This window comes from Lepisma saccharinum, chromosome 6 (assembly GCF_977018435.1).
Source record: "Lepisma saccharinum chromosome 6, izLepSacc3.1, whole genome shotgun sequence".
NCBI lineage: Eukaryota > Metazoa > Arthropoda > Insecta > Zygentoma > Lepismatidae > Lepisma > Lepisma saccharinum.
In genome coordinates, this window is record NC_139234.1 from 69,122,669 (window position 1) to 69,149,719 (window position 27,051).

The 27,051-nt window shown below is 35.9% G+C and overlaps 1 protein-coding gene across 2 annotated transcripts in view; it reads right to left on the reverse strand.

Annotated features, from left to right (window-relative positions):
- The window catches only part of S6kII (Ribosomal protein S6 kinase II), a 114,727-nt gene that overhangs the window by 32,663 nt on the left and 55,013 nt on the right, over positions 1–27,051 (reverse strand). For both annotated transcript variants that reach the window (XM_083124080.1, XM_083124079.1), the window contains 6 exons: positions 25,934–26,099; positions 11,610–11,771; positions 8,466–8,587; positions 8,051–8,176; positions 6,062–6,151; positions 5,056–5,214 (listed from right to left, as the gene is read on the reverse strand). In XM_083124080.1, the coding sequence (XP_082980206.1) occupies positions 5,056–5,214; positions 6,062–6,151; positions 8,051–8,176; positions 8,466–8,587; positions 11,610–11,771; positions 25,934–26,099 (825 nt within the window). The remainder of the gene's footprint in view (positions 1–5,055; positions 5,215–6,061; positions 6,152–8,050; positions 8,177–8,465; positions 8,588–11,609; positions 11,772–25,933; positions 26,100–27,051) is intronic.

The window sequence follows — 27,051 nt, forward strand, 5'->3', positions numbered from 1 at the left end:
CCAAGAATTTCTGCTCCGATTTTCTTGCTCGGGTAGAAGTGAGTCCCCTTACACGAGACATCTTAACCAATTAGCATGAGGGTGAAAAGCGATCATCCCTTCTCCTTTCCTCAGACGTCTAAAATTAAGCAGTTGCTCCTGGATAGGTACATTCCACGAACATAGCACACTACACAATAAAAAAAAGGTGACTCATCTCCCCCACCTTTCGAAAATCCGGGGCACGTCACTGATAACAATCCCCCTAGTGAGAGTCTAAAAATGTGTAAGTTTTACAAAGCTTGATTTAACTTCATTTTATGCTGTTAGGCTGATCGGGACTGGATACATATGCAGCTTAAAGTGGGATGTGAATTATTCTACATCAGAGTTCCCCCGTGAACTTGTAATGTATTTTCCCTGAGATTTTCCCCGAGTTTTCCAGAATCTTCAATTTTTTTCCAGAGTATTCAATACACAGTGCAATATTGTTCATTTTTTTTACAATAGCCTCAATTTCACCACCTTATTATTATTATTATTATTATTATTATTATTATTATTATTATTAGAGATGAGATGGACTAGCTGATTGATTGATTTAAAATTTTTGGGAATGCAAATTGTAAAGGAACTTCTACAGGACAAACATAAAATTTAGAAAAGGCAAGGATAGTCTAAAAACTTCCTCAGAAACAGTGTAAAAGGTCCGCTCTTCTCAAAAAAGATAAAAAACATTTGGTACAACACTGTCATCATCTTCCAACATGAATGGATGATAAATCGTTGGAAAGGTTAAAACTCAGTCTGAGGAAATTAAAATCAGCACATGCGTGAAAAATGTGCTGAACACCCTTCTTAATTACAGGTACAGCACAGCAGAGAATACAGGCCTTGCAGCAAATGGCAATGTGTGAGACGGCTGTGTCAGATTCGAAGCAGAGTTAAGATGACTTATTCTCGGCAAGAGAGAGAACGAGAACAAAGTGGACGAGAAGGTCACCTCTGCATCAGCAGACTTTGCGGTAGCATCAGCTACTTCATTTCCCTTGATGCCTACATGACTGGGGACCCAGCAGAAGAAAACTAATTGTTACTTTATTGGTATGGGCATATCTGTGTATCAGTAATATTACTGATAATTTTAGCACTTTTTATTACTTTTATGAATAAAAAAATACAATTTGTATGTCATGGTTTTGTGAAATAAATGTCTAAATAAGCAGTTCATTACTAAAGTAAATCATATTGAATCACTTGGTTACATACGATAATTGAGGTAAATGAATGTTCTGCAAGGATCATTTGCAATTTTGAATTGGCTCCGATATCGGAATCAGTAAATTTTATATCATTAGTTTATCAGTACTGGGAAATACTTCATATCAGTTCACTTTCTGAAATCAAACTAAATGAAGAATCCCTGTGCACATATAATTAAGGACTACGGTTACAGATATCTGTCTGAGTTAACACCTTTTCCAACTGTATTGCAGTGCACAAAATAACATTGCAAACATACCACGTATACAACAAATATTTTCACACTTTTGAGAAACAGAAATTTACAAATGGACACACTATCAATTAATCTGTAATGGAAAATAAGCATATGTTACAAGCCTATGCCTTCAAAGCAGCTTGTGTGAAGAAAATCAACAGGCAGGAGCATATTCTAGCACTTCAGATGTACTTAAATGTGACTCATTGATCAATTAGGTGATTTTCCCCAAGATTTTCCTGGGAATTTTACTTTTTCAAATTTCCTGAGATTTCCAGGTTTCTCCAGGTGTGTGGAAACCCTGTACATGTCTCCACTGTGAATTGAATCCAGGACACTTTGATTACAGCATAAAAAGATGCTTGATGTCTAGATATAAATGCCCCTCCCCCAATACCAGAGACTTCAAAAACTAGCAATAATTACCAGTTTACAGAGTAAACCAAGATCCCACACAATCAGATGAATAAATTGAACCTAATAGGCAGCAGTTAGAAGCAGTCATCCACCGTTCCTACCCTAGAAAGTGGGTCACATTAATCCACCACTGATTTTCACAGCAGGTCTTGCTTCTTTCCTTAGAAATCCATAATCATACTTCTTTCCCATTGTTAAATTAGTTTTGACACATTATACCTCCTTCCCTCGTCCAAAAGTAGTCCTTTCTTACCGACACTTGGGTTTCACCCCTCCTTTGATTTCCTACGGTGGTTTTCTATGTCCAGTGATATCTGATAAAGTTCATCCTTGTGTACAGCTCTGGAGGGGTGGATCACCTTTGACTTAGTTTTTGGAAGGCTGGCTTCTCTCCAACACCACAGATTCGTAGTGTTGAATCAAATACTGTGAACGCACTAAGAACACCATTTGCTTACGGAGCCACGATGGTAGGACATGTGACTGCAGCCTGGTGTGGGTGAGCTCTATGCTTGGAATTTTTCAGGTCTTGACCCTGCACAAAGCAGCTCTGGGGTTGACCCAGCTCCAAATAAATGGGTACCTGGGGGTAACACGGTGGGGGGAATAGGTGTCTAGAGCATAATGCTGATTACATCGCTGTAGCAAGTCAGTGTCATTCAACTATTCATGAGTCTAAAGATTAACAAAGGTTAGATGTTTTTGGAGGCGAATCAAGCCTTCCTCTGGTGAATCCTTGCAACACAAGCAAGAGAGAAAGGAAATGGCTAAACAGGAAGATTCTGATAAGTGGCAACTTTACCCAAACCTAACTAGACTGGTCAGCCCAAAGTCCTCCCATTCTTACAATGTTACTGCTAAAGCTATTATGTAAAACAGACAGAAAAGTATATCTTTAAATTAATTTTTCCCCTCAACAAATTGGCCACCCATCACGAAAATTAAAGAGCAGTTCAAAATTTTCACCTAAATTAGAGAATGAGTTTCAAACTATGTTCTTAAAACATGGTAAAACTATGCAGTTGTAGCACCAGAGGTTCAATATTATTGGCATTGAGATAACTTTAATAATATAATTTTTAATAAGTTATAAAATTTAATACAAGAAAAATTGCTGATGAAAGAATTAAGAAAGATTACCAAATTAAATGATGATGAAAATATAAATGAAACAGACGTAAATAAGAATTGGGAGCACATACGTAATGCAATAGAATCAGCAGCTAAAGAAAGTATAGGATACCATAAACCGAGAAAAAGTAAGCCATGGTTTGATAATGAATGTCATAATCTAATAGAAATAAGAAATCAGGCTAGACTTAGGTGGTTAAATAACTCTGATGATACAAATCTAAGCAATTAATAGAATAAAGCGAGAAGTTAACCGCACATTTAGAAGTAAAAAAAGAGATTACTTGAAAAGCAAAATTAACGAAATTGAAACAAACAGCAAAAACAAAAATATCAGAGATTTATATAAAGGTGTAAATGAGTTTAGAAAGGGGTGGCAACCTATAGTAAACTTGATAAAAGATAAAGACGGTGATTTTCTAGCTGACCCAAGCGATATTCTAAATAGATGGAAGGACTACTTTAATGACCTTTTAAATGTCCATGTAGGAGATAAATCAGAAGTAAATGAAGTACACACAGCAGAACCTTTAGTTCCAGAACCTAACTTGACTGAAGTTAAAGATGCTATTAAAAGGCTAAAGAATAACAAAGCACCTGGCATTGATTTAATACCAGCTGAGTTAATTAAATATGGTGGAAATTCATTAATATGTCAAATTCATAAATTAATTTGTTTAATATGGAATAAAGAAGAAATCCCTCAACAGTGGAAAGAATCCATAATTGTTCCTGTGTTGTTTAAAAAAGGTGATAAAATGAACTGCAATAATTACCGTGGAATTTCTCTACTCTCAACAACATATAAAATATTATCTAACATTCTTTTAACAAGACTTATCCCATATGCTAATGAAATTATTGGTGATTATCAATGTGGATTTAAACGTAACAGATCAACTACAGTTCAAATTTTTCACATTAGACAGACACTTGAAAAAAAGTGGGAATATAATCAAAATGTCCATCAGCTATTCATTGATTTCAAAAAAGCATATGATTCGGTCAAAAGAGATAAATTATATAATATATTAGTAGAGTTTGGAATACCTAAGAAGCTTGTTAGTATGATAAAAGTATGCACCAGTGAAACAGAAAGTAAAATTCGTGTGGGTATTAATGTGTCTGACAAATTTAAATTCATGATGGGTTAAAACAAGGAGATGCATTATCTCCATAGCTCTTTAATTTTGCCTTAGAATATGCTGTTAGGAAGGTAAAAGAAACTAACGAAGGACTAAAATTAAATGGTATGACTCAGTTGTTAGCATATGCAGATGATGTAGACTTATTAGGAAATGATATAAATACAATTAAGAATAATGCTAAAATATTTTTCAAAACTGCTAAAGAGATAGGTTTGGAAGTTAACAAAGAGAAAACTAAAGATATGCTTACAGGCCGAAACCAAGTGTTAGGTAATATTCAAAATCTAATTATTGATAACAACTCGTTTGAACCAGTTTCCAAATTCAAATACTTAGGAGTAATATTAACAAATGAAAATTAGGAGTAATATTAACAAATGAAAATTATATTAAAGAGGAAATAAAAAGTAGGCTTAATTCAGGAAATGCATGTTACTTCTCTCTTCATAAACTTTTGTCTTCTCGTTTAATATCTAAGAAAGTAAAAGTTAAAATATACAAAACAGTAATTTTGCCTGTAGTATTATATGGGTGTGAAACTTGGTCCCTTACATTGAAAGAGGAACATAAATTGAAAGTATTTGAAAATAAGATCCTTAGGAAAATTTTGACCTAAAAGGGATGAGGAGACAGGTGAGTGGAGAAGGTTACATAATTTAGAACTACATAATTTGTATTCATGTCGATATTATTAGAATAATTAAATCAAGAAGACTTAGGTGGGCAGGCCATGTGGCACAAATGGGAGAGGAAAGAGGAGTTTACAGGATTCTTGTTTGGATCTTGCTCAAGATAGGGACAGATGGAAGGCCTGTGTTGCTGCAGCCATGAACCTTTGGGTTTAAGATGGCTAGAGAGTTAGTTAGTTAGATAACTTACCCCATTCTGATGTAGGTACTGAACTGTTTGAACCACAACTTTTAGCACAGCACTTGCTTCTCGCTCCGAGAAAAACTTTTGCCGAAGGATCTTATCCAGCAACTCTCCCCCTCTCATTAGTTCCATGACCAAGTACACATGTTTATCATCCTCATATACCTGTTAAAAATACAAACAGATCAAGAAAATTAGTCAATAAAATAAAACTTCAACAGAAAAAACATTACCAAGCCCAATGAGTGTACATTAGTAACAGTGTACTACGTTGCTACTAAGAAATGAAACTATTTCATCCTTCACCCTTTCATTCTATGATACATTACTTCACCAGATAATAATTTAAAGATAATCTACGTTGCTAGGCAATGGTTGCTCAATTATTAACAACACTGTTTTTCTGACAGTGGTAATCAAATGCATGCATCTGTATCCCTTTAACAACTCTTCTCTGATACAAGTTACCAACATTCTTTTCAAATTTCATATTAATTATATGGCACCATGGTGAGAAAGAAAAAAAAACTTAGGAAGCATGTAAATGTTGCCATGTATAATACACATTTTGAGAGAAAGTATCCAAAAGTAAGCTAGGCTCAAGTACATCCTACTCTTTCTTGTACTTTATTTAATACTTGCAAAATACATATGGTACTTGAGTAAGCACATGCCTCAAACAATCCTGGTAGGTTCAACAGTTTCAACAGAGCTCAACACTGAAATAAATCTGCAACAAACAACTCATAATTGATAACAATAAATGCTGTAACAATTTATTTTCCATAATATAGATTATTTAGTCTCTCCGTCAAAAGTCTAAAAATTTCCTTAACTTTTTATTAACTAACTCAGCCCTGAGTAAGATTCATTTTCGTTAAAATTAATACTTACTATTGTAAATACCATTAAGTATCTACATTTTATTGTATACTAACTTTTGTAAAATTCAAATTACATGAGTCAAAAATATTGACAAAATTGCAATCTGGAAATTACTCAATGCACTTACATCTCTTAACTTCACGATATTTTGATGGTGGCCATAGCGCAGAAGAACTTCTACCTCCTCATGGCAATCTCGTTTTGATTTGTCTATGATCTGTAACAGAAAACAAATTATTACATTTCATACTAAAATATATCATTTTATATATGTTAAAATCTTGTGAAAGACCCTAGTTTATAGTCTAAAAACTTCAGAAACAGTGTAAAATGCCTGCTCTTCTCAAAAAAATAAAAACATTTGGTAAAAACACTGTCCACATCTCCCAACATGGATAGATAATAAATAGCTGGGAAGGTTAATGTGCCAAACACTTAAAACAACGTTACAGGTACAGCACAACGGAGGATCCAGCCTTTGCAGCAAATGACGAGAGAGATGGTTGTGTCCGATTCGAAGCACAGTTAAGATGACTTCTCAGAGAGAGGAACAGGATGAGAAATGCCAAGCACCAGTGATGGGCCTGATAGCACGAAGCTTGTTCCCTGCTACCTCATCCCACTCGGCCTGCCACGTCTCAAGAAGAGAACAGTGGAAAAAATTCTGCAGGTCCCTAACTGGCAGGAGGTGGACAATTTGAATTTAAAATTTTAGGTGCGTCAGCACTAAGGCTATTTTGCACTCATCACATTATATGGGGTCCAGCCCCTTATCGTTACACAGAACAACTCTAACGTTGCAGAACTAAAATCATAAAATATTAAAATCTTCTGACTTTCGTTAAAAGCTGAGGCTGTAAAGGAGCACTCAGCACAAATAAGGACAAAACACAGAACAACACAAACAAAATTATACTGGCCATGGGGCTCGTTAGTCTGCAGGGTGTACTATGTGGAAGTGAGGTTGACTATTGGGTGCACTATGTGGAAGGAGCACCCCTTACACCCCAGGAGGTGGACAATAACGTCACCATCTGCATCAACAGACTTGACGGTAACCCTACATGACTGGGGACCCAGCAGAAGGAGACTAATTGTTACTCTATCGGTGTAGGCATCAGGGGTGCCTCCTGCATCATGGGATTTCTTTTGGGGGGGACAAAATTTTATACCAATTCTATATATCTTCACACAAAAATTGGGGGATCGTTTAGATTGATTGTTATTGATTTTTAGTTATGGTTATTATGTACAGTTTTTATACCTACCTGTGGGCGATTGTGGCGATAGGGTTGAAATGGAACACCACCTCTTATGCCTTTATAATTGGTTTGGTTGGGGGGAGGGGGGCATACTGTTCGCATTAATACAAGGTTAGTCAAGTAGATAAACTGCTAAGAATAAGGTTCAGTACACTAACAATGGCAGTGAGCCTGAGCAGTTTTGTACGTTATATGTTAGCAAACATGAAAGTTACAGATATTTGTGTGAGTTAAACACCTTTTCCAACTGTATAATAGTGCACAAAATAACATTTCAAACACCACATATAGAACAAATATTTTCACACTTTTGAGAAACAGACGTTTACAAATGGACACACTATCAATTTATCTGTAATAGAAAATAAAACATATATTACAAGCCTATATCTTCAAAGCAGCTTATGTGAAGAAAATGAACAGGTAGGAGCATATTCTAGACCTTCAGATGTACTTCCCTGGGACTAATTGCTCATTTACATGGTTTTTCCCTGAGAATTTTACTTTTTCAAATTCCCTGAGATTTCCAGGTTTTTCCAGGTGTGTGGGAACCTTGTCCCTTACACAGGAATAAACTTAATACTCTGATAACTATATAAAATGTGCTTTAAAATTGAAATTTTGTGTAATAAGTGTAGTTTTTTAATCAAATTTAGGGTTTTATTCAACATTTTAACACCAACGTGCCATTTTTATATGCTACTTTTGATCCAGATATGTGCCCAGTTTTTGTACTGAAATCTTGATCTTTTCTTCACCATAAATATATGGCTCTAGCCATGAAGTTACATGATCTGCAAATCTGCATCTGAATCATGAATCAACAGTGCATGGAATAGTGAGCTACTACGTACCTTCACTGCGTACTCTATCCTGGTTGCCTTATGAACACACAGTCTGCACACTGAGTAACTTCCAACACCAATCTCTTCCTTCAACTCGTACTCATCCGTTACACTATTTGGCTTCACATACGAAAGCTGGAAAATAGAAACCTGAGATCACAATCTTGATCATCACATATTTAATGCAAAACTGCAGCTGTGTGTGTCTTAACATGATTTACCAGTGTGAAATTTCTTCCAATATCAATACTAGAAACAAAAAATTGTTAATCACGTCAACTTTTAATGAAAAACCTGAATAAATATGTATCTATATCTATCTACTGGGTGGGGCATAATAACTAAACCTTCTCAGCTTGTGAATTGTGAATGAGTAACTCTACAATTTAATCTAAGAAAAAGTCTGAGGTATCAATCTTCTTACTTTTGGAATATTGATGTCCGATATTTTGTCCGTAGCTTCTTGTTCTAACAAACAAGGGGCAACAAAGCTAAATCCTCTGAACAACTCATGGGCAGTAGCACTGGGGGGAACACCTGGAGAATCTGGAAAGAAAAATGGTAAACACTTTAAATAGATAAATACAGCGTTCAGTTATGATTTAATGCTACAACTGAAGATATGCAACTGCCAATAATAAACACATGGAAGAGAAAAAAAAGGCAGGCAAAAATGAATTTTTGATTTTAAACGTATTCATTATTTGGTTCTTGTATGAGGGTGGGTCAATATTGATTGGAACTTCTCCATGCAATGAGGATGGAGGGGACGCTAACAAAAAATTACCCCATAGGTTGTTCACATCACTCCCCACTTGGTCCACACATCGTTGTTAGCGATTTGGAAGCTTGTGAATAACAACAGCTAGAGTTGGAAGTGGTCGCAGTTTTTTTCATGGCTTCTTTGGTTGAGCTTTTTTCGGCTTCTTACTTCAAAGTGTTTCAAATCTATGAAAATACATTACTTGACTGCATTTTTCTTTTTCCACTGCTTTCATTTATATCTCTACTATGAAAGACACACATATCTAAATTTAAAGTACAACTTTCGACATGGAATCCATAGCTAGACATGAGCAGTAGTTGCAAAAATGACTGCTTTTTTGAATGGATGATCTTATCCAAGTGTTATCTTCATATTTCAGTAGGCTTATTAAATATACGTACATAGCATACACACACACACATAACTTAGAGCAGTTTTGTATATATTTTGTAAATAAAATCTAATAATATACTAATATAACATTCAATGTTTAATTTTGGCATATGAACATGCACCTAAAGCAAAAAGAAAAGAAGAAAGAAAGAAAATATAGCTACATCTTTTAACACACTTATCAAATGTACCCTCAGTGATACCATTTTGTGTTGAACTATATTTAAAATAAAAAATCTAATATCAAACCCCTTTACATTTGTATTTAGCATAAAATATTTGTATTCTGGCTTTCAAGTGTATCATGTATAATTTGATGTAACAGCTACTAAATCTGTTCACAGAGCAAGCCTTGGGTAGTGGTTCTCAACCATTATGAGGCCAGAGGGTGGTAAAGTTATTTTATAAAGTTGATGCCCTGCTCAAAAATTTTACCCCTTTTTATACATTACTATGCACACTTCAAATTAAATATTAATAAATAAATCAATTATGCCATGTGGGACATGTCTAGGCTTCTTGACAAATATAAAATTGGGTTTCAAATAGTTTGCAAGCATTGGATCTAGTGCTCTCTTGCAGCCAAGTAGCGGTTCACAGCCTGGCAGTTGAGAAACACTGCCTTAATACACAGTGGCCCTAAAACTGAGGCAGAAACTGAAATAGATTGGCCAAAAATGACCAAAGAAATGACACTATTACATATTTTTTTTTTAAATCTGGCTTTCTGTGAATAAAATTTTGTTTAAGTCCATTTTATGCTCAAATATGTTCTTGGAACACCTTGATTACAAGGTACCAACATTACTTTATCCCATCAGGGGCTCTGATTCTGTTATATAATATGTAACATTCAATGAAAAATCTGGCAATTTTCCAACAACAGTACTCACAACAATAAGTTACATTGGGCTGTAAATCTTCCTTGTAGTAGTATACTGAGCTTAATTATTTAATGAAGTATATGCACATGTACGTAGATCGACATACAAATTATGAATAGTAATGTTTTTAATTGTCCTGGAACATCTAATAGTTTAATTCATGATGGATGCGGTAAATGTGGTTTAAAATTACTTAAGTGAAATTTAGAAGAAGCGGAGATGGTACCACGTCAAAGCAGTGATGCGGTACCATCTCCACTTCAGATGCCGTACCCTTTTGTGAATGAAGACAGTGGATCTTAGAAATTAATACAATTTAACCATTAAATTGTGTAATGCGGAAGTGCGAAATTTCTAAATTTCACGTAAGTAATAGTTTAATATTAACATTTGCTTAATTTTTTATGACATCTTTAAGTACATTTTATACTCTGATAGGCTAATCAGGACTAGTCCTACAGTTTTAAAATGAAATCCAAATCATTATGCTTTATGTCTCCACTGAGGATCAAACCTGTTACTCCTTGATTACAAGATACGGTATTATCTCAATGCATTGGGTAGGCACATACACAAACTCACAAACTACAAAAATAAGTTAATAACGACTGGACGTTCAAAGTCATGCAACTGAGACTTTGAACGTACATGACTTTCATATAAAAAGCGATACACACACGATCATTGCATTGGGTATTAACTTTGATTATGTGGATATTTTTAAAACATTAAAGAAGAAAAAATGATTCTCTGCAAGAACGTTCAGTATGCAGAAAAGTTACTAAAGTGTAAAATTTTTTGTGCAAAGTAAAGAAAAACATGGATAAAGAGAAAGACATGGAATCGCTTGCAAACATTTTTGATGTGTGTCGATGGTCTCTGTGGGTATTTATCAAATTAGCAAAAGAACAACAAATTCTTGTACATTCTATGCATTACAGATGATTTATATTTATAGCAATTTCCATTTACATAAAAATTCAAGTATTATACATAATTAACTTAGAAGGTATTTTACATTTTGTTGTTTATTTTAACTTTTTGATTTACTTGTGTTTTCTATTGTCCCCCACCCATGACAATAAAAAAAAAACAATTAATTTCTCCTTTAACCTTTACATTTCCCCTTCAACTCCACTAGAATATTCAAAGGTTAATTACCTTCTATCTTTGTCTTAAATAATTTACTTTTCATCATTTGACAATTCACAGAAATTAAAATACATTTATTAAGCAAGTGTTTCGTCTGTCCCACCCGTAACACAAAATTATTCACTTCTAGCTGTAAATCTGGGACTTTTTTTTACGAGTAGTTATGTTTAATCAACAGCGTTAAGTTTCCTAGTTCATTGCACAGAAAGATTGAGAAAAATTTTGCTTAACAATCAGTAGAATAGTTATCTTAATATCAAAAACTTAGTCCATGTGTCCCACCCGTGACAATGGAATGACCCACATACATATCTTTATGGGAGAGTACAAATATTACTACATTACATCTACCCATTAAATACAAACACTTAACCTTTTGGTGTTTTGGAAGTAAATTCACTGTCAAAATAAAAGGCGTCATCTGCACGACTGACTGCTGGCTTGAATGGTGGCTGGATTTCTTTCCGCAAAAGCTTTTCCCAGTCTATCGTTGCAAAGAACGAGTGAGCCTTAATTTCATTCACACCATCAGGACCTGTAAGAGTAAAAAGAAAATCCTCACTAACTCATTCAAACAATCAAAATATTGCTTTAAGTTGTACAAAAAAAATTGCATATTTCTAAAATAAAAGTAAGTTGGAACTGCATTTAATGCAATATGTTCCACAGGCACCAATTAGAACATATAATTCATTTAACGAATTGACCAATGGAGATAACTTGTTGAACAAAAAACATGCATTTGATAGGTATTTTAGTGCATCAAATTTTACTATTTGTACTAGTTTTCAAATATTGAACCAATATCCTAACTCCAAACACAAAACTGACAGCCCACTGAGGGTATGTACATCTCATGAAGTTAGTATTTTGTAGGTATTTTAGGCTGCCAAGTTGTAACTGCATTTGTCTCCAATATACAAGGTTAAAGGGATTTGAATTGTACACTTCAAAATATACAAAAATATATCAAATTTTGATTGTGGCATGATCATGTAAATGTGTAATCCACCAAACTAAATGATAATTTACAGAAAAGTGTAATATGCTACTTCACTTAGCTAATTAACTTGATGTTCTGTCAATTAGCATTGTTCACACGTCCAACAGTTCCCAATGTCAATGAGAAAACCACTTGCCCAGACATCTAAGTTGCGTAAATTGTGGGGAGACCAGCCACTCCATGTTGGATTCACAGTGCAGAACATTTTTCTGGCCTTGTATAACTTACCTGAGTGCAGTTTCAGTAATTCTGATTAGTCTCTCTTATTTACGTATACAATCATTGTAAAGTTGTCAGTGCAACGTCAATCACATGATCACTGTGGGTCCATTGATGAAAAAGAGAGTGATGAAACATTTGTTTGCAGAGTAAGTTGCATATTTTCTTTTGGACTCTTCTGCAACTCTTCAAATTTTTTGAACCAGACACACACTTTTTTCCACTCGTCTTAACTCTGTAGTTCAAAAACTCATGATAGAATTGTTCGTAGTGACTCCTGGACATAAACATTGGTTGCCATATGATCTTTCAGCTTTAGTTATAAGAAATAACTGGACATGAGTTATTGTCTTTTTATTTTGATTACTTTATGAAGTTTTTCTACCTCTCTAAGCTAATTATGAAGATGAGAATGACGAATGACTGATGAACACTATTGTAGTGTCTCTCAAAAGTTTTAGGACAACGACATTTTAAACTAGGCAACCCAATTTACACAAGGCGTTGGTGGGTTGCGTGTAGAGTTAGGCTCAATTTCAGGGTTGCCACATGCACAATAGATATTTATAAAATACGCGAAGGGAATAAAAACAAGTAATATTCTATAAAATTATTAAAAATATCACTATTATATCGCAAGTGACAAAATTCTTTCTGAAAGAAAAGAAAAGGTTTTTTAGTATTTCATCGCTGATTAGTCTACAGAAAGGAAAAGAGGTGAGAGAAAACGAAAGGTGACAAAGGAGAGGAGAAAGAGAAAGCGAAAGGAGAATAGGAAAAGTAGAGGAGAGAAGAAAGAGAGGATGGACGAGGAGAGGAGATGTAGTGAAGAGAATGGAAAAAGATTCTAGGAGAGATGAGGAAAATGGAGCAAAGAAGAGAGAAGAGGAGACTAGACGAGAAGAGGGGAGTGGAGAGTAGAGTAAAGGAGAGAAAAAGAGAAGAACGAAAAGAAGAGGAGAAGAGTGCAGTGGAGTCGGAAATCTAAGACAGGAGAGGAGATACGAGGAGTGGAGATGAGTGGGATGGAGATAAGATGCGAGAAAAGTAGGGAAGGCGATATGAGATAAAAGCAGAGCGAGCAGGAGGAGGGGAGAGGAGAAGGAGAAGAGAAGAACAGAAGGGACTGAAGAGAAGAGGTAGTTGCAGAAAATATCGTCTCAGCGTCAAGAATTGATGCATTGGTCAAATTATCGACATGAAACATTCAATAACATTTTGAAATGTATTGGAGAATGTATTAGATGGGTTTGAAATGCCTTTTGGCTTACTTCAGAGCAAGGTAAAATCTCCCATGTAAGATCTTTGATTTTACCTGTGATTATACCACTAAAAACATGAATGTAATTTGAATATTTATAAGAATTATCCAATTTTTGTCCACTTCTCGGTTCGTTGAAATGGAGATTTTGTAATTTATTATTTCCCGTCACCCCATCGTTAATTCCAAACTGAATCATTCCATTTCACACGGCGTGGACAATGAACACAATGGGATAGGTCTAAAACTTACGAAAATGTTCTGCCACCGGAAGGGTTTGAACGTACGACCATCAGATTGACAGTCCTGAATGGTAAACACTACCCTACAAGCTTTCGCTCCTGAAAGTAAGTGGAAGGAGCTGACCAATGTGAAATGTAGATGCAACTCTCCTCCTACATGTAATGTGCAAACAATACTTGTTTGTAACAAAGAAAACAAAGGTAGTACGACTCGGCGAAAACATTTAATGGAGAATTGCACATGATGAAAACTTTTCATTTGATATTTGCGGAGGTATCCTTGCATTGAACTCGAGTGGGAAAAGGGGTAAAATTATTATGTCCTGAATTGCCACAAATATAAATAGTTATTTCATTAATATTTGACAATGTCTTTCAAGCAGTACACAATTATCTTTAGAGTATCATAATTCACAATCTTATACATGAAAATATCCCTTTGAATGTGTGTCAATTCATTTATTTCTTTATTTTATTATAAATTCCATATGCAGAACAATGTAGCCACTATACACAGCTATTACAAATAATGTTACCATGCTCTTGTTTATAATAAAAGGAGAATTAAAAAAAGAACATCTAGTATGGAGGATCGAACCTGGGACCGCAATCAATGCTTTCAAGAACTCTAACCAATACACCATGCCCTTTGTTTCCTTTGGAGCAACAGTTCTTAATTATTCTGTCGCGTCAATATTGTAAACGTTATCCTGCAAAAAAGAAGTTCAATACTCTGATATAGCTCTGTACTTCTAGAATTACTCTATACACATACATTTGAAATTTAACTCTGAATTTATTTCTTCGTTGTTAGTATATCTAAGCTTGTGAATATACTTTATTTGTAATTTTATAACGGTTACATGAACATCTACGAAATAGTTTCTTATAATAACCTCCGGTTGACCAAGTTACCAATATAAACAAATGGAATACAGATTGTCTTCGAGCTAACATTGTTAAAAATGAGCGGATACACGTATTACTATCCCAATACTTATTCAATAAGATTTCTTGTTTTTCAGAAATTATGACTTAAACTATTGTATGTTGAGCTAGTGCCCACATAGCCGCCTCTGATGAAATCTATCATTCTTCAGATTCTCTTTCAAATTCAACTGGTCACTTGTAACTTGCTGGGTGCAGACATTGTGCATCGACGCACAGTGTTTTGCGATAAGAAGCGGCCTTGAATAGCGTGAGTGAGTCACTTTGAACGCGAGCAAGCTACACTACCAAGCTTGTCTGCCTTTGAAAACCAAGTAATTTCTTTTTTTTTCACCGTTTCCGAACGCGATTGCTATTGTAGAAGTATATGTTCTCTCAAAAGAGCACGAAAGGAAATTTGACCAATATTCTCCCGTCGTTTAAAACCAAATATTATCTACTAAACGAAAAGTTCACGATTGTTAATAAACGGTTTAACCTATCTGAGCGTAGGTTCGATCCCGGGTTCAGTCTCCGGGAATTTTCGGCCTGTGTATAGGGCCGGTGGCAACCCACCATCATGAGGAAATTGGGTAGCTCCGAGTGAGTGAGCGTAATCCGGTCGCGAAGTCCTACAACGGCTGGGGGTCGGTTGGGCCGACCACCCGTCCCCCTAGTCTGGCTGCAGATCTCCACGCCCCATTGGTGGCCCGCGTGGGAAGGAGGCCAGCAGTAGGTAGGTAAGCCAGGGCCCAATATTGGGCTGTAGCGCAATAGGATTATTATTATTTAAATAATAAAATTAAATAGAAAGATTCTCCGAAATTTATCTCCCACTGTCATGGGTGCCATGCCCCCCTCGAACCCTGAAAAAATATTTAAATGTGAACCTATCAATAACTACGAAAATAACATCGTCGATTTTAGAAACGTGTAAAAATTTCAATTTTCTTCTTACATAAATTAATCTGTTTCTTCAGGGTGGCTACAAACAAGCAGAAATAAAATTCCCTGACTTTTCCAGGTTTTCCAGGACAAAATTTACATTTTTCCTTGACAATTACAAACTAAATCCATGTTTTTGCAAATAGAAATAAAAAACTCATACAGATCCACGTATGGTTTTGTTAAGTACCAATATTATCTTCTATGAAATTGACTCAATTTCTCTATTCTCTATGATTTGAATTCAAAGTGCAAAATAGTGAATTTGGAAAATTATTACAATTCACAAGCTAGGGAAGGATTACGGAATTTTGTGAAACGCAGTAAGTTTAAAATAAAATACCTGATTATTTTTAAAGTTACGACTAAATGAGATAAGAGTGATTGATTAAGAAATACAATTTGTAATTTATCAGTCTCCATATACATTCTCGGTATTATATGTTGATATTTCCACTGAGGTTTGGAACCCTCTGCTTGCAAGAACCATAAGTGCGGACTCATTTTTCAATGCACAAAGCTACATCTCTCTTCTCTGTAAAGCAAACAACTTAACTCTTGCATATAAGTGAAAGAACTGAACTGTACAAAAGAAAGTGTCATATTTACTTACATTATGAATGGGATTTCTGCTTCAGTACAGTATATCCAAGTGAAGTACTGTGAAACTGACAACATGCAGTTATACCATTATTGCGGACGAAAAGGGTATGTAGGTATTAGAAATTTAACGCAAGGGATTTATAGAATTGCATTGTGTAGGTACCTGATTTAGGTAACCACACATTACAACAGGAACACTAATAATAAAAGCTTCTGAAATTCATATACGAGGGGCATCCTGAAAAAAGCTCCAATTGTGCCTATACGCAGCACTAGTGGTCAGAGATAGACACACACACATGCGGGCAGGAAGAAGTGGCATGTAGCTGTAATCTGGTACAGTTGCAATGCAGCCGTTTTAGGACAGTTCTAGGTTAAAGATTGCAGCTCTCATACAGTCTCCCACAGACTGCGATGTAGCCTACATTGCACGCAGAATTTGGCACAGAGCCACCAGTAATCGTGCGAGGCGTGCACTTTCATCTCTTTGTTTAACTGAAGAAGTTTCTGGCAGGGCAAGGATTTGACAGCTACACTGCGGTAGAGATAGTTCCAGTTTTTGCTGTCAAACACATATATCATGGGCATACAAAATTTAGTGCCATGCTACGACAAATGCCAGAACAATGGTGGTGATTATGCCGAAAATTAGGTTAGGACACTGTTACTAATGCAATAAACTACAACTGATATTCTTGTTTTATTTATGCCTAATCGGTAGGGATCTTGATAGTTTATTTTTTTTTTAAAATTGGTGTATTGTTTATTTTTATTTTTTTACTATACAGTGTTATTATTCCCAAAATTCACATTTTCATTTTAGCGCATTTTCTGGCAAATATCGTTAATTATACCTTCATGGTGTTTTTAAACTAATGTTTCAAATTGAAAGTCACATGGTTTACGCCTCTTCGTGAGAGTTTGATATCTTGAAAGTTATTTTGTGAAAGTTATTTTCCATACCTCTTTTTTAATTTTAAGGTAAGGATTTTAGATAATTGAATTTTCCCCATATATACTGAAGGGTGCATAATGACCATAAGCGGCGACGCACCCAAAAAATTAAAATCAATCAATCTCAGGTGACAGATACCGATAATCTCAGGTGACAGATACCGATATATTATGGCACCAAAACTTGGCATTATCTTTTTTTGACTTGTTAAAGTGTTACGTTTCCCAAAATTCACTTCTTTGTTTTAGAACATTTATCTGCCAAATATACCGAAACGTAATACTTCATTGTGCTTTTAAACTATTATTTTAAATTGTAGGTCACATGGTCTACGTATTTTCGTGACAGTTTGATATGTTGGAACAGATTTTTGAGGAAGTAAAAGTAAAGTGCTCCCCTGCACTTTTCCATGAAGGTGTATAGTAGTGGTGTGTAGTTAGGGCCCCACACTTTCTTGATCATGGCTGAAGGTAAGGGTGATGTGATCAGCACCACGCTCCTGGTACCTTTATCCCTCAAAGTTTCCTCAAGGTACCAGCTTCATATGATGCTGTTTGGGCGCCAGAGCAGTTTGAATAGGTCGAAAACATCCAAGTTCTCTCCCGCAGGGGATTCGACCCAAGGTCTCTCGCATAGTAGTCAGACGCCCTAATGACTGAGCTCCATTATTACTCGCTCGTCGAATGCCGATGGTGCGCACTTAGCTTGGTAATTCAAAACATATCTCGTGCGACAAATACGAAGATGTGGCTCCCGTGTGACGGTAGATACGCACTCGATCTACTGTTTGAATGCTGCCACTTTGCTCTGTGGCAAATGGTTTTGATAGAAGTTGAAAAAATCGTGGGAAATACATGATTTAACGTGGCTGTAGGAATTATTCCATGTACGTATTACTCTATAGTTTAGTCTTGAGTAAAATGTTGGTAAACTTGCATGTTCTATGTACACAAACATGGCCTAGAAAAGACAAGAATGTTGGATTTCATGGAATTTCTTGATGTTTTAGGACATTTCTTTAAAAAAAATTGCTAAAAACGCCAACAATTCGTATTTTATGCCAAATTCGCATTATTTCGATATTTCGAACGGACGAAAAATGTGTCCAGACATCACTGCACATTCCTAAACATAACTTCGCAGCAATTACCATTTTTTACGGTTTTGGCGTTTGCGAAAAATCAATGTCCCTACTAATTGGAAATTACTTTCTGGCCACCCCTCGTATAAATCAATAGATGGAAAGTGAAAATTTAGCAGGGCTTGAAGAAAGTGATTTGCTTTTATGATTGAATGATTGGAGTAAATATGATATTAAAATATTTACGTATTTATTATTAGTATTTTATTTCATAATATTGAACATTAACCTTCTCAGTTAGAGATTAAGGACCATCTCTCATGAGTTTAAACAGACAGGACAGAGAGTGGCGTTAATTTCATTGCAATACTAGTGTTGCAGTAAATTTGAGGTTGGGAGCATGCACTTGCCAATTTTTATAACGTTCACCAATGCAGATTTATATTTCACTTTTTCGTGATAGTATTCAATATATATCCCATTTGGTTGGATTCTTCTTGATATCTAAGAATAGTGCAATGTCATTGTAAACGTATGTTACCTTGTGCGAATCCAGTAATACGTCAGGATGATGAAAGAAAACCTTTGCAAGCACTGATACATTAAATAAGGTGAAGTGAGCCAGATGAGTAACAAAATTGGAGAAGCATATTTGCAGTCTAAAGCTCTTCTTGTTTATGCATGCGATTTGTGTTGGATGTTACAGTCCATGCAATTTCTGTCGCATGTTGTAGTAGGGTACTTTGTCGAGTGGCGATATTCAACAAAAATCGTATGTATCAATGGAACCTATTTGTTTCCATGTTCCTTTGCCCAACAAAATGCCTTACTACGACGTCCGATAACTATCGGACGGCACCACCCGCTCTTATCCCCTCCATTTGTTGACAAGTCCCCTTACTACTCCCATACAGACAAGAAAATATGATAATTCAATGCATTTTCCACGTAATATTTAGAGCCTTAACCTTTACTCCCCCGATGATACCATAAGGTATCATCAGAGTAAGGTCGTACTCGCCCGATGATACCATATGGTATCATGGTGCTGATTACGAAATGAATGTGCTTTCTGGATTTTCATACTCTTATGTTTGGGTGGAAACTCTGACACAGGTCTGGAGCAAGCCTGGGAAATTCATATTGATGACCAAACTCCCCCCCCCCCCCCCCTCTCCGCAATATATCCATGCCACATTTCCGAACAGAGTTTCACGTTTTGGCTCATTATTCAACTTGTATGGCACCCAGGAACATGAAACATGTTTCAATCTCTTTGGATGGAAACGTCCATTTTTTGAAAAGAATACAAAGGTTTGCGCATTCTCCCCAAAATAGCAGGAGAAGAGGGGGCAAACTCCAGATTTTTGTTTTTTCATTGAAATTCGGGGGGCGTGCCCCCAAAACCCCCCTTCCTCGGTTCGGCGTTCTAAATTGTACACGTTTGCATGCTCTGATGTTTTAGCTGCAAAACAAAACTTATCCGAAGTAGATTTCTCCCATAGTTCCAGAGTTATAACAATTTTCTGAGCAATATGCAAATTGCCTATTTTTCGTAAAAAACAGAGTTTCACATTTTGGCTTATTATTCTACTTGTGTGGCACCCAAGAACAAGAAACATATTTCATTCTCTTTGGAAACGTCCATTCTTTGAAGAGAATAGTAAGGTTTGCGCCTTCTCCCAAAAATAACAGGAGAAGAGGGGGCAAACTCCAGATTTTTATTTTTCTTTCATTGAAATTTGGGGTCGCCCCCCCCCCCACCAAGCCCCTCTTCCTCCGTCCGGCGTTCTGAATTGTACACTGTTGCATACTCTGATGTTCTATCTGCAAAACAAAACTTATCCGAAGTAGATTGATCCCATAGTGCCAGAGTTATAACAATTTTCCTCCAAAAATGCAAATTACCTATTTTTCGTAAAAAAAAAAAAATATCACATTTTGGCTCATTACTCAACTTGTATGGCACCCAAGAACATCAAACATGTTAAGTTCTCTTGAGAAATGTCCATTCTTTGACAAGAATACTAAAGTTTGCGCCCTCTCCCCAAAATAGTGGGCGAAGAAGGGGCAAATTCCAGATTTTTTTTTTCCATTGAAATTCGGTGGTTGTGCCCCCAAACCCCCCTTCCTTGGTCCGGCGTTCTGAATTGTACACGGTTGCATGCGCTGATGTTTTAGCTGAAAAACAAAAGTTATCCGAAGTAGATTGCTCCCATAGTGCCCGAGTTATAACAATTTTCCTCCAAAGAGTGTTCGAATTTAAAATTCCCGCCGAGAAGCCAGGGCGAGAGAAATTTCTCTCTCTCTCTCTCTCTCCTCCTGCCATCACTGGTTTCTGGCGCCGTGGTTGTGTTGCGCATAAAAGGGGCCTAAAATTTGAGGCCAAAACGTACGAATGAGATTTCCTGTTCCCGTGAAGAGTTCCATAACGATATCTTTAAATAAATATAAATTTAAAAAAGTCAATGAAGACGAAATTCCCTGACATTTCCCTGACTTTTTTTGACCCCTCAAATTCCCTGACTTTTCCCGGTTTTCCAGGTTTTCCAGGTGTGTCGCCACCCTGTTCTTGTGCAAAAGTCTTCAGGCTGCAATATTGGGTAGTTTTAGTTTTATAATCATTGATGCAAGGCTACCAGACGTCCGATTCAGCAATTTTGTCAGGACAGTGTGTTACTTTCAATCCCTGTCCCGACTTTTTCGAACTGCAATCGTGATGCAAGAATGTCTCTTTATTACTGTCAAATGTGAAGTGATTTTATGAATAAAATTTTCCGTCTGTTTACGTCTAACGTTGCGCAGATTTGGTAGTTCGCAAACGGTGTAATTATTTTGTGTTACCTTACGCAACAGCAAATACATTTCATAGGACTGTTCTGAACACAACACTTGCGTCAGTAAACAAGCAATTCGTCTGTTGCAGTATCACAGGAAAAGAATATCGTCCTGCAATGTTCAAGCCTCTAGATATTTTCCATTAATAATGTCTAATCACAATAATAAGTTAGAAGAAATAACTCGCATTTTCGCAACTACCAATATTCTCGATTTTCTTCATCACTTCGAAAATTATTTCTCGAAGATATCTGTTATACTACAAGAAAGCAATTCAAAATTAAAGTAAAAGTTCAACTACATGTATACCCAACGACATTTACAATATTGGAGGGACAGAATACTTAAAAATTGTTGTTTCAATCGAAGGTACGGGCGTGGTGTATTGGTTAGAGTTCTCGATTAGGCTGCTAGCGGTCCCAGGTTCGATCCTCCATACTAGGTGTGGAGAGCATGGTAACATTATTTGTAATAGCAGTGTATAGTGGCTACATTGTTCTGCATATGGAATTTATATATAAGAAAAAGAAATAAATGAATTGACACACATTCAAAGGGATATTTTCATGTATAAGATCGTGAATTATGATACTCTAACGATAATTGTGTACTGCTTCAAAGACATTGACAAATATTAATGAAATAACTATTTATATTTGTGGCAATTCAGGACATAATAATTTTACCCCTTTTCCCACTCGAGTTCAATGCAAGGATACCTCCGCAAATATCAAATGAAAAGTTTTCATCATGTGCAATTCTCCATTAAATGTTTTCGCCGAGTCGTACTACCTTTGTTTTCTTTGTTACAAACAAGTATTGTTTGCACATTACATGTAAGAGGAGAGTTGCATCTACATTTCACATTGGTCAGCTCCTTCCACTTACTTTCAGGAGCGAAAGCTTGTAGGGTAGTGTTTAACGTTCAGGACTGTCAATCTGATGGTCGTACGTTCAAACCCTTCCGGTGGCAGAACATTTTCGTAAGTTTTAGACCTATCCCATTGTGTTCATTGTCCACACCGTGTTAAACGGAATGATTCAGTTTGGAATTAACAATGGGGTGACAGGAAATATTAAATTACAAAATCTCCATTTCAACGAACCGAGAAGTGGACAAAAATTGGATAATTCTTATAAATATTCAAATTACATTCATGTTTTTAGTGGTATAATCACAGGTAAAATCAAAGATCTTACATGGGAGATTTTACCTTGCTCTGAAGTAAGCCAAAAGGCATTTCAAACCCATCTAATACATTCTCCAATACATTTCAAAATGTTATTGAATGTTTCATGTCGATAATTTGACCAATGCATCAATTCTTGACGCTGAGACGATATTTTCTGCAACTACCTCTTCTCTTCAGTCCCTTCTGTTCTTCTCTTCTCCTTCTCCTCTCCCCTCCTCCTGCTCGCTCTGCTTTTATCTCATATCGCCTTCCCTACTTTTCTCGCATCTTATCTCCATCCCACTCATCTCCACTCCTCGTATCTCCTCTCCTGTCTTAGATTTCCGACTCCACTGCACTCTTCTCCTCTTCTTTTCGTTCTTCTCTTTTTCTCTCCTTTACTCTACTCTCCACTCCCCTCTTCTCGTCTAGTCTCCTCTTCTCTCTTCTTTGCTCCATTTTCCTCATCTCTCCTAGAATCTTTTTCCATTCTCTTCACTACATCTCCTCTCCTCGTCCATCCTCTCTTTCTTCTCTCCTCTACTTTTCCTATTCTCCTTTCGCTTTCTCTTTCTCCTCTCCTTTGTCACCTTTCGTTTTCTCTCACCTCTTTTCCTTTCTGTAGACTAATCAGCGATGAAATACTAAAAAACCTTTTCTTTTCTTTCAGAAAGAATTTTGTCACTTGCGATATAATAGTGATATTTTTAATAATTTTATAGAATATTACTTGTTTTTATTCCCTTCGCGTATTTTATAAATATCTATTGTGCATGTGGCAACCCTGAAATTGAGCCTAACTCTACACGCAACCCACCAACGCCTTGTGTAAATTGGGTTGCCTAGTTTAAAATGTCGTTGTCCTAAAACTTTTGAGAGATGCTGTACATGCATATCTTGCACAGTATTTGAACCTAGGATTTCTGGCATTATATACAATACAGTAATCAGTCCCCAATGAGTTTGGCTGTTGCCTCTCATGGTCAGATAGATACATAGATAATTTATATTGCACTGAGCTAATATTTTCTAGGCACATATTTTTGGTAAATAAAATAAAATTTTGCTGTTATAGCAGTGAAAAAGCAGTATATAAAATTACATTTTGGTTTTAAAAATGTGAATATAATCCAAAATTTGATTTAAAAACTGCACTTATTACACAAAATAAAGATATCCCTCCTAATAGCACATTTATGTAGTTACCAGAATATTACGTTTATTCCTGTATAATGGGGTCCATTTTTGCTTCTCAAGTATTTACAGCAGAATTAATCAATTTTCCGTGAATTGCATATAACTCATAGGATAATTTTGACTTCAGAAAGTGTCGCATCGGTATATAAACTCTAAATGTCTTGTTTAACCCTTAAACGCGTAGCATTACCTGGTAACGCTCAACATTCACACACTTTCCTGCTAGAGGCTTGTCTATATTGAGTGTGTAGGTAAACCTAAAGCCAGAAGAGACAACTTGTTTCAGTCCAGGTAATGGCATTGTTGCAAGAGGATGTATTTGTTTTGACCTTGAATTTTTTTATTCAATATGTCATACACTGGAAAGTAAATATAGTGTTTTTATTGGATTGTCTTTCATTATGTAGCTCTGAATGTATTCAGCATTTAGTAAACACATGTAATTAAAAACTTATGAAGTTTTCTGTTTAAGAATTTGCATCACTTGCTCGTTTTTTGCTCATAACGGTGGCGTTACCATATGGTAACACTATGCAGACACAGTACCTACAAGTTTTTTCTACAATTACTTTATTTATTCTTTTATTATTGCATGTAAAGCAAGAAATTTAGGTTGTAAAGGCTTTTCTGGTCTTTTGCATGGTTTATTTATATTTATTTCTATTGCTTATAATTTATATTTTATTTTAATAATAATAATAAATATAATACAATAATAGTAATAATAGATGACCATTTCATGAAACATTTTGTGCCTGTTCAGTAGCTCAGCCTTGTTGAGTCTGTGATCCCGTATTATGAAAAACATTCGTGCAAGTTATTTATTACAGGTAAACCTATAAGATTTAGTTACAAAGCCTGTCGGGTGCTTGTAAACCTTCCGTGGATACCTCTTTTGTTTTGATATCTATCAACACAAGAGTATAAGAAGATTCCACTGACATTGAAAATAAATTTAGAAAGACTGCAGCTTCTCTCATCCATATGCTACATGAATTTCCCAAGACAAAAATTCTTCCAGCTTGAATTTGGATGGATATCGCTCAAAACTATATGACATCATTCCGTGTTGCATCTAAGGGAGCTTGGCAGCCCATTACAACTCAAAGGAAGGTTTTGAAAGATGTGTGGTATGCTGGTGGTCCACCAGTAGTGTTCGCATTTGACATAACAAATATGTGGTTGGATTTCACGTTCCATGTTTCATACGTTTCTATGACAAGGGCCTCCCCGATGGCGTAGTGGTAACGTCATAACCTTGTAACAAAGGGGTCCCGGGTTCGTTACATGGTGGAGGTACATGGCACATTGGTTTCATCTAACTTTAAATTGTAGGTCCAGTCCCGATTAGCTATTCTGTGCATAAAGTGCACTTAAAAACTTCAATTCAACTCAATACAAAGTTTCTATGACAAGTGAATATTGAAAAATGATAAACAATATGTGAATATAGAGTAATCATCATGTACTAAATAGATATCTGAGCACCTTTAGCTCAGAAAATGTGAGATTAACGTACAATCGATCTATATTATTTGTATTTTTTTTAAAAAAAAAAAATTTGAAAGTAATTTTAAGGTTAATTCAATTTCCAAGTTTTTAATAATAAATCAATTTGTAGGGGTGAACGCATAGCGTTACCACATGCAGTTCATTTCGCAGTTTGCAGTCCATTTCACATTATTCCGTGACAAAACAGGGTAGGAAAATGCACCCTCACACCTTTCAGAAACATGAAAAATTAACATTACAATGTGTTATTTCACATTTCGTGTTTTCGTCAAAAATGCATCTACTAATAAGTACACCAAAATTTTGTCTCTGTAGCTTGTGACTGTCCAAAAGTAACATTCACAATTATTGTAAGTGTATTTAGTGAAAACACTTTTAAAGTATTTGCAACATTGATACATATTTCTTTTGTTCAAAAGTTGTTGATAAAAATGGAATTTCTAAGAATGGCTTTTAAATGAATGTTATCATTGTGATTGTACAAGTGTGTTAATATAGATATATATTACGATGTGTCGACATTTTTATTTGTGAAATCTGTGAACTTAACAAAAAGGTAATTTGGAATTAGGCAAAGGCAAGGGTCTCAACGTTTAGCAATTTTTGACACATGAATGGATAAAAACCAAGTTTAACTGGGTACTTTTCTTTTTTTTAAACTTTGCTGATTTGTACCTTCAAAACTACTTGGGAGCCAGGGAAACTAAATAGTGCAAGGGACAAAACACAGTGTAAAACTTACCTGCACCTAATCGATTTGCTGGATTCCTTTTAAACAGTGCCCGAAGTAAAGCTTGAGCTTCTGGTGATATGAACTGTGGCATGCCTAGTTTTGCCTTCAAGATTTGTGTCATCGTTTCCTTCCTGTTAGCACCTTGGAATGGAAGAGCACCAGTTAACATTTCAAACTGAAAAGAGCAAAGACATGACATTTTAAGTAATAAGAACAGCCTTTGAAAATATAAAGAATTTCTAATGAATATATATCTATTGTGGTTTGATTTATTTTACGATACAGTTACCAAAAGTCACATGCGCAAGTAACATGTATGAGCTATTATCAAAAACTTCTTACAATGTTGCACATGTTCTGTGAGCTATCATCAAAAACTTCTTACAACGTTGCACATGTTCTTTACAAGATGTGGAAACTTAACTTCACTGGATGACACTTGTGAGCCATCATGACAAGTGAGTGGTGACTCAGTCGTGATCGAGGCTGATTGGTGAGCCCAATCCAGTCTGTGTGAAGACTAAAGTAAAAATGTGATACAGGAAAACCTCGTTAATACGATATTGGTTAATACGAAGTACCCTTTAATCCGAAGTTCTTCCCATTCCCCAGCCGATAAGATAGGATTTATAATGTATTTCAGTACGGATAAATCGAAATACGGATAATTTTTAATACGAAGTTGTTTACAAGACCCTTCCGCAAAACTGGTTTTGCTTAATTCGAAGTAGACACCTGCGTAAGTCAACAAGAGAAGATCGAATGTGGAGAGAGCTTGGACGTTATTTTAACTTGACCTTGACATGTTTCCTTGTCCTAAGAGCTGCTGACAAAGGGAAGCAGCCCGAAATGCCCGCTGGACATTGACATTCTTTGTCAATGTGCATGGGAGGTCAAGCTCTTTCCCCGCTGAATGCGCTACCTTGGAAATATTCACCAGTGCTAGATGAGAAATGCGAGATAAGATCGCACGAATGTTCCAAAATACAAGACGCGTGGCACCTGGAAGTCTCACCCATCTGTCTAGCTCTGAGCTCGAGATACAGCAATTTCCCGTGAGCGAGCAACTTTTGGCCTGGTAGCCGACAACTTTCGGTAACCACTTTCATTAAAAGCGTGTTCTTTGT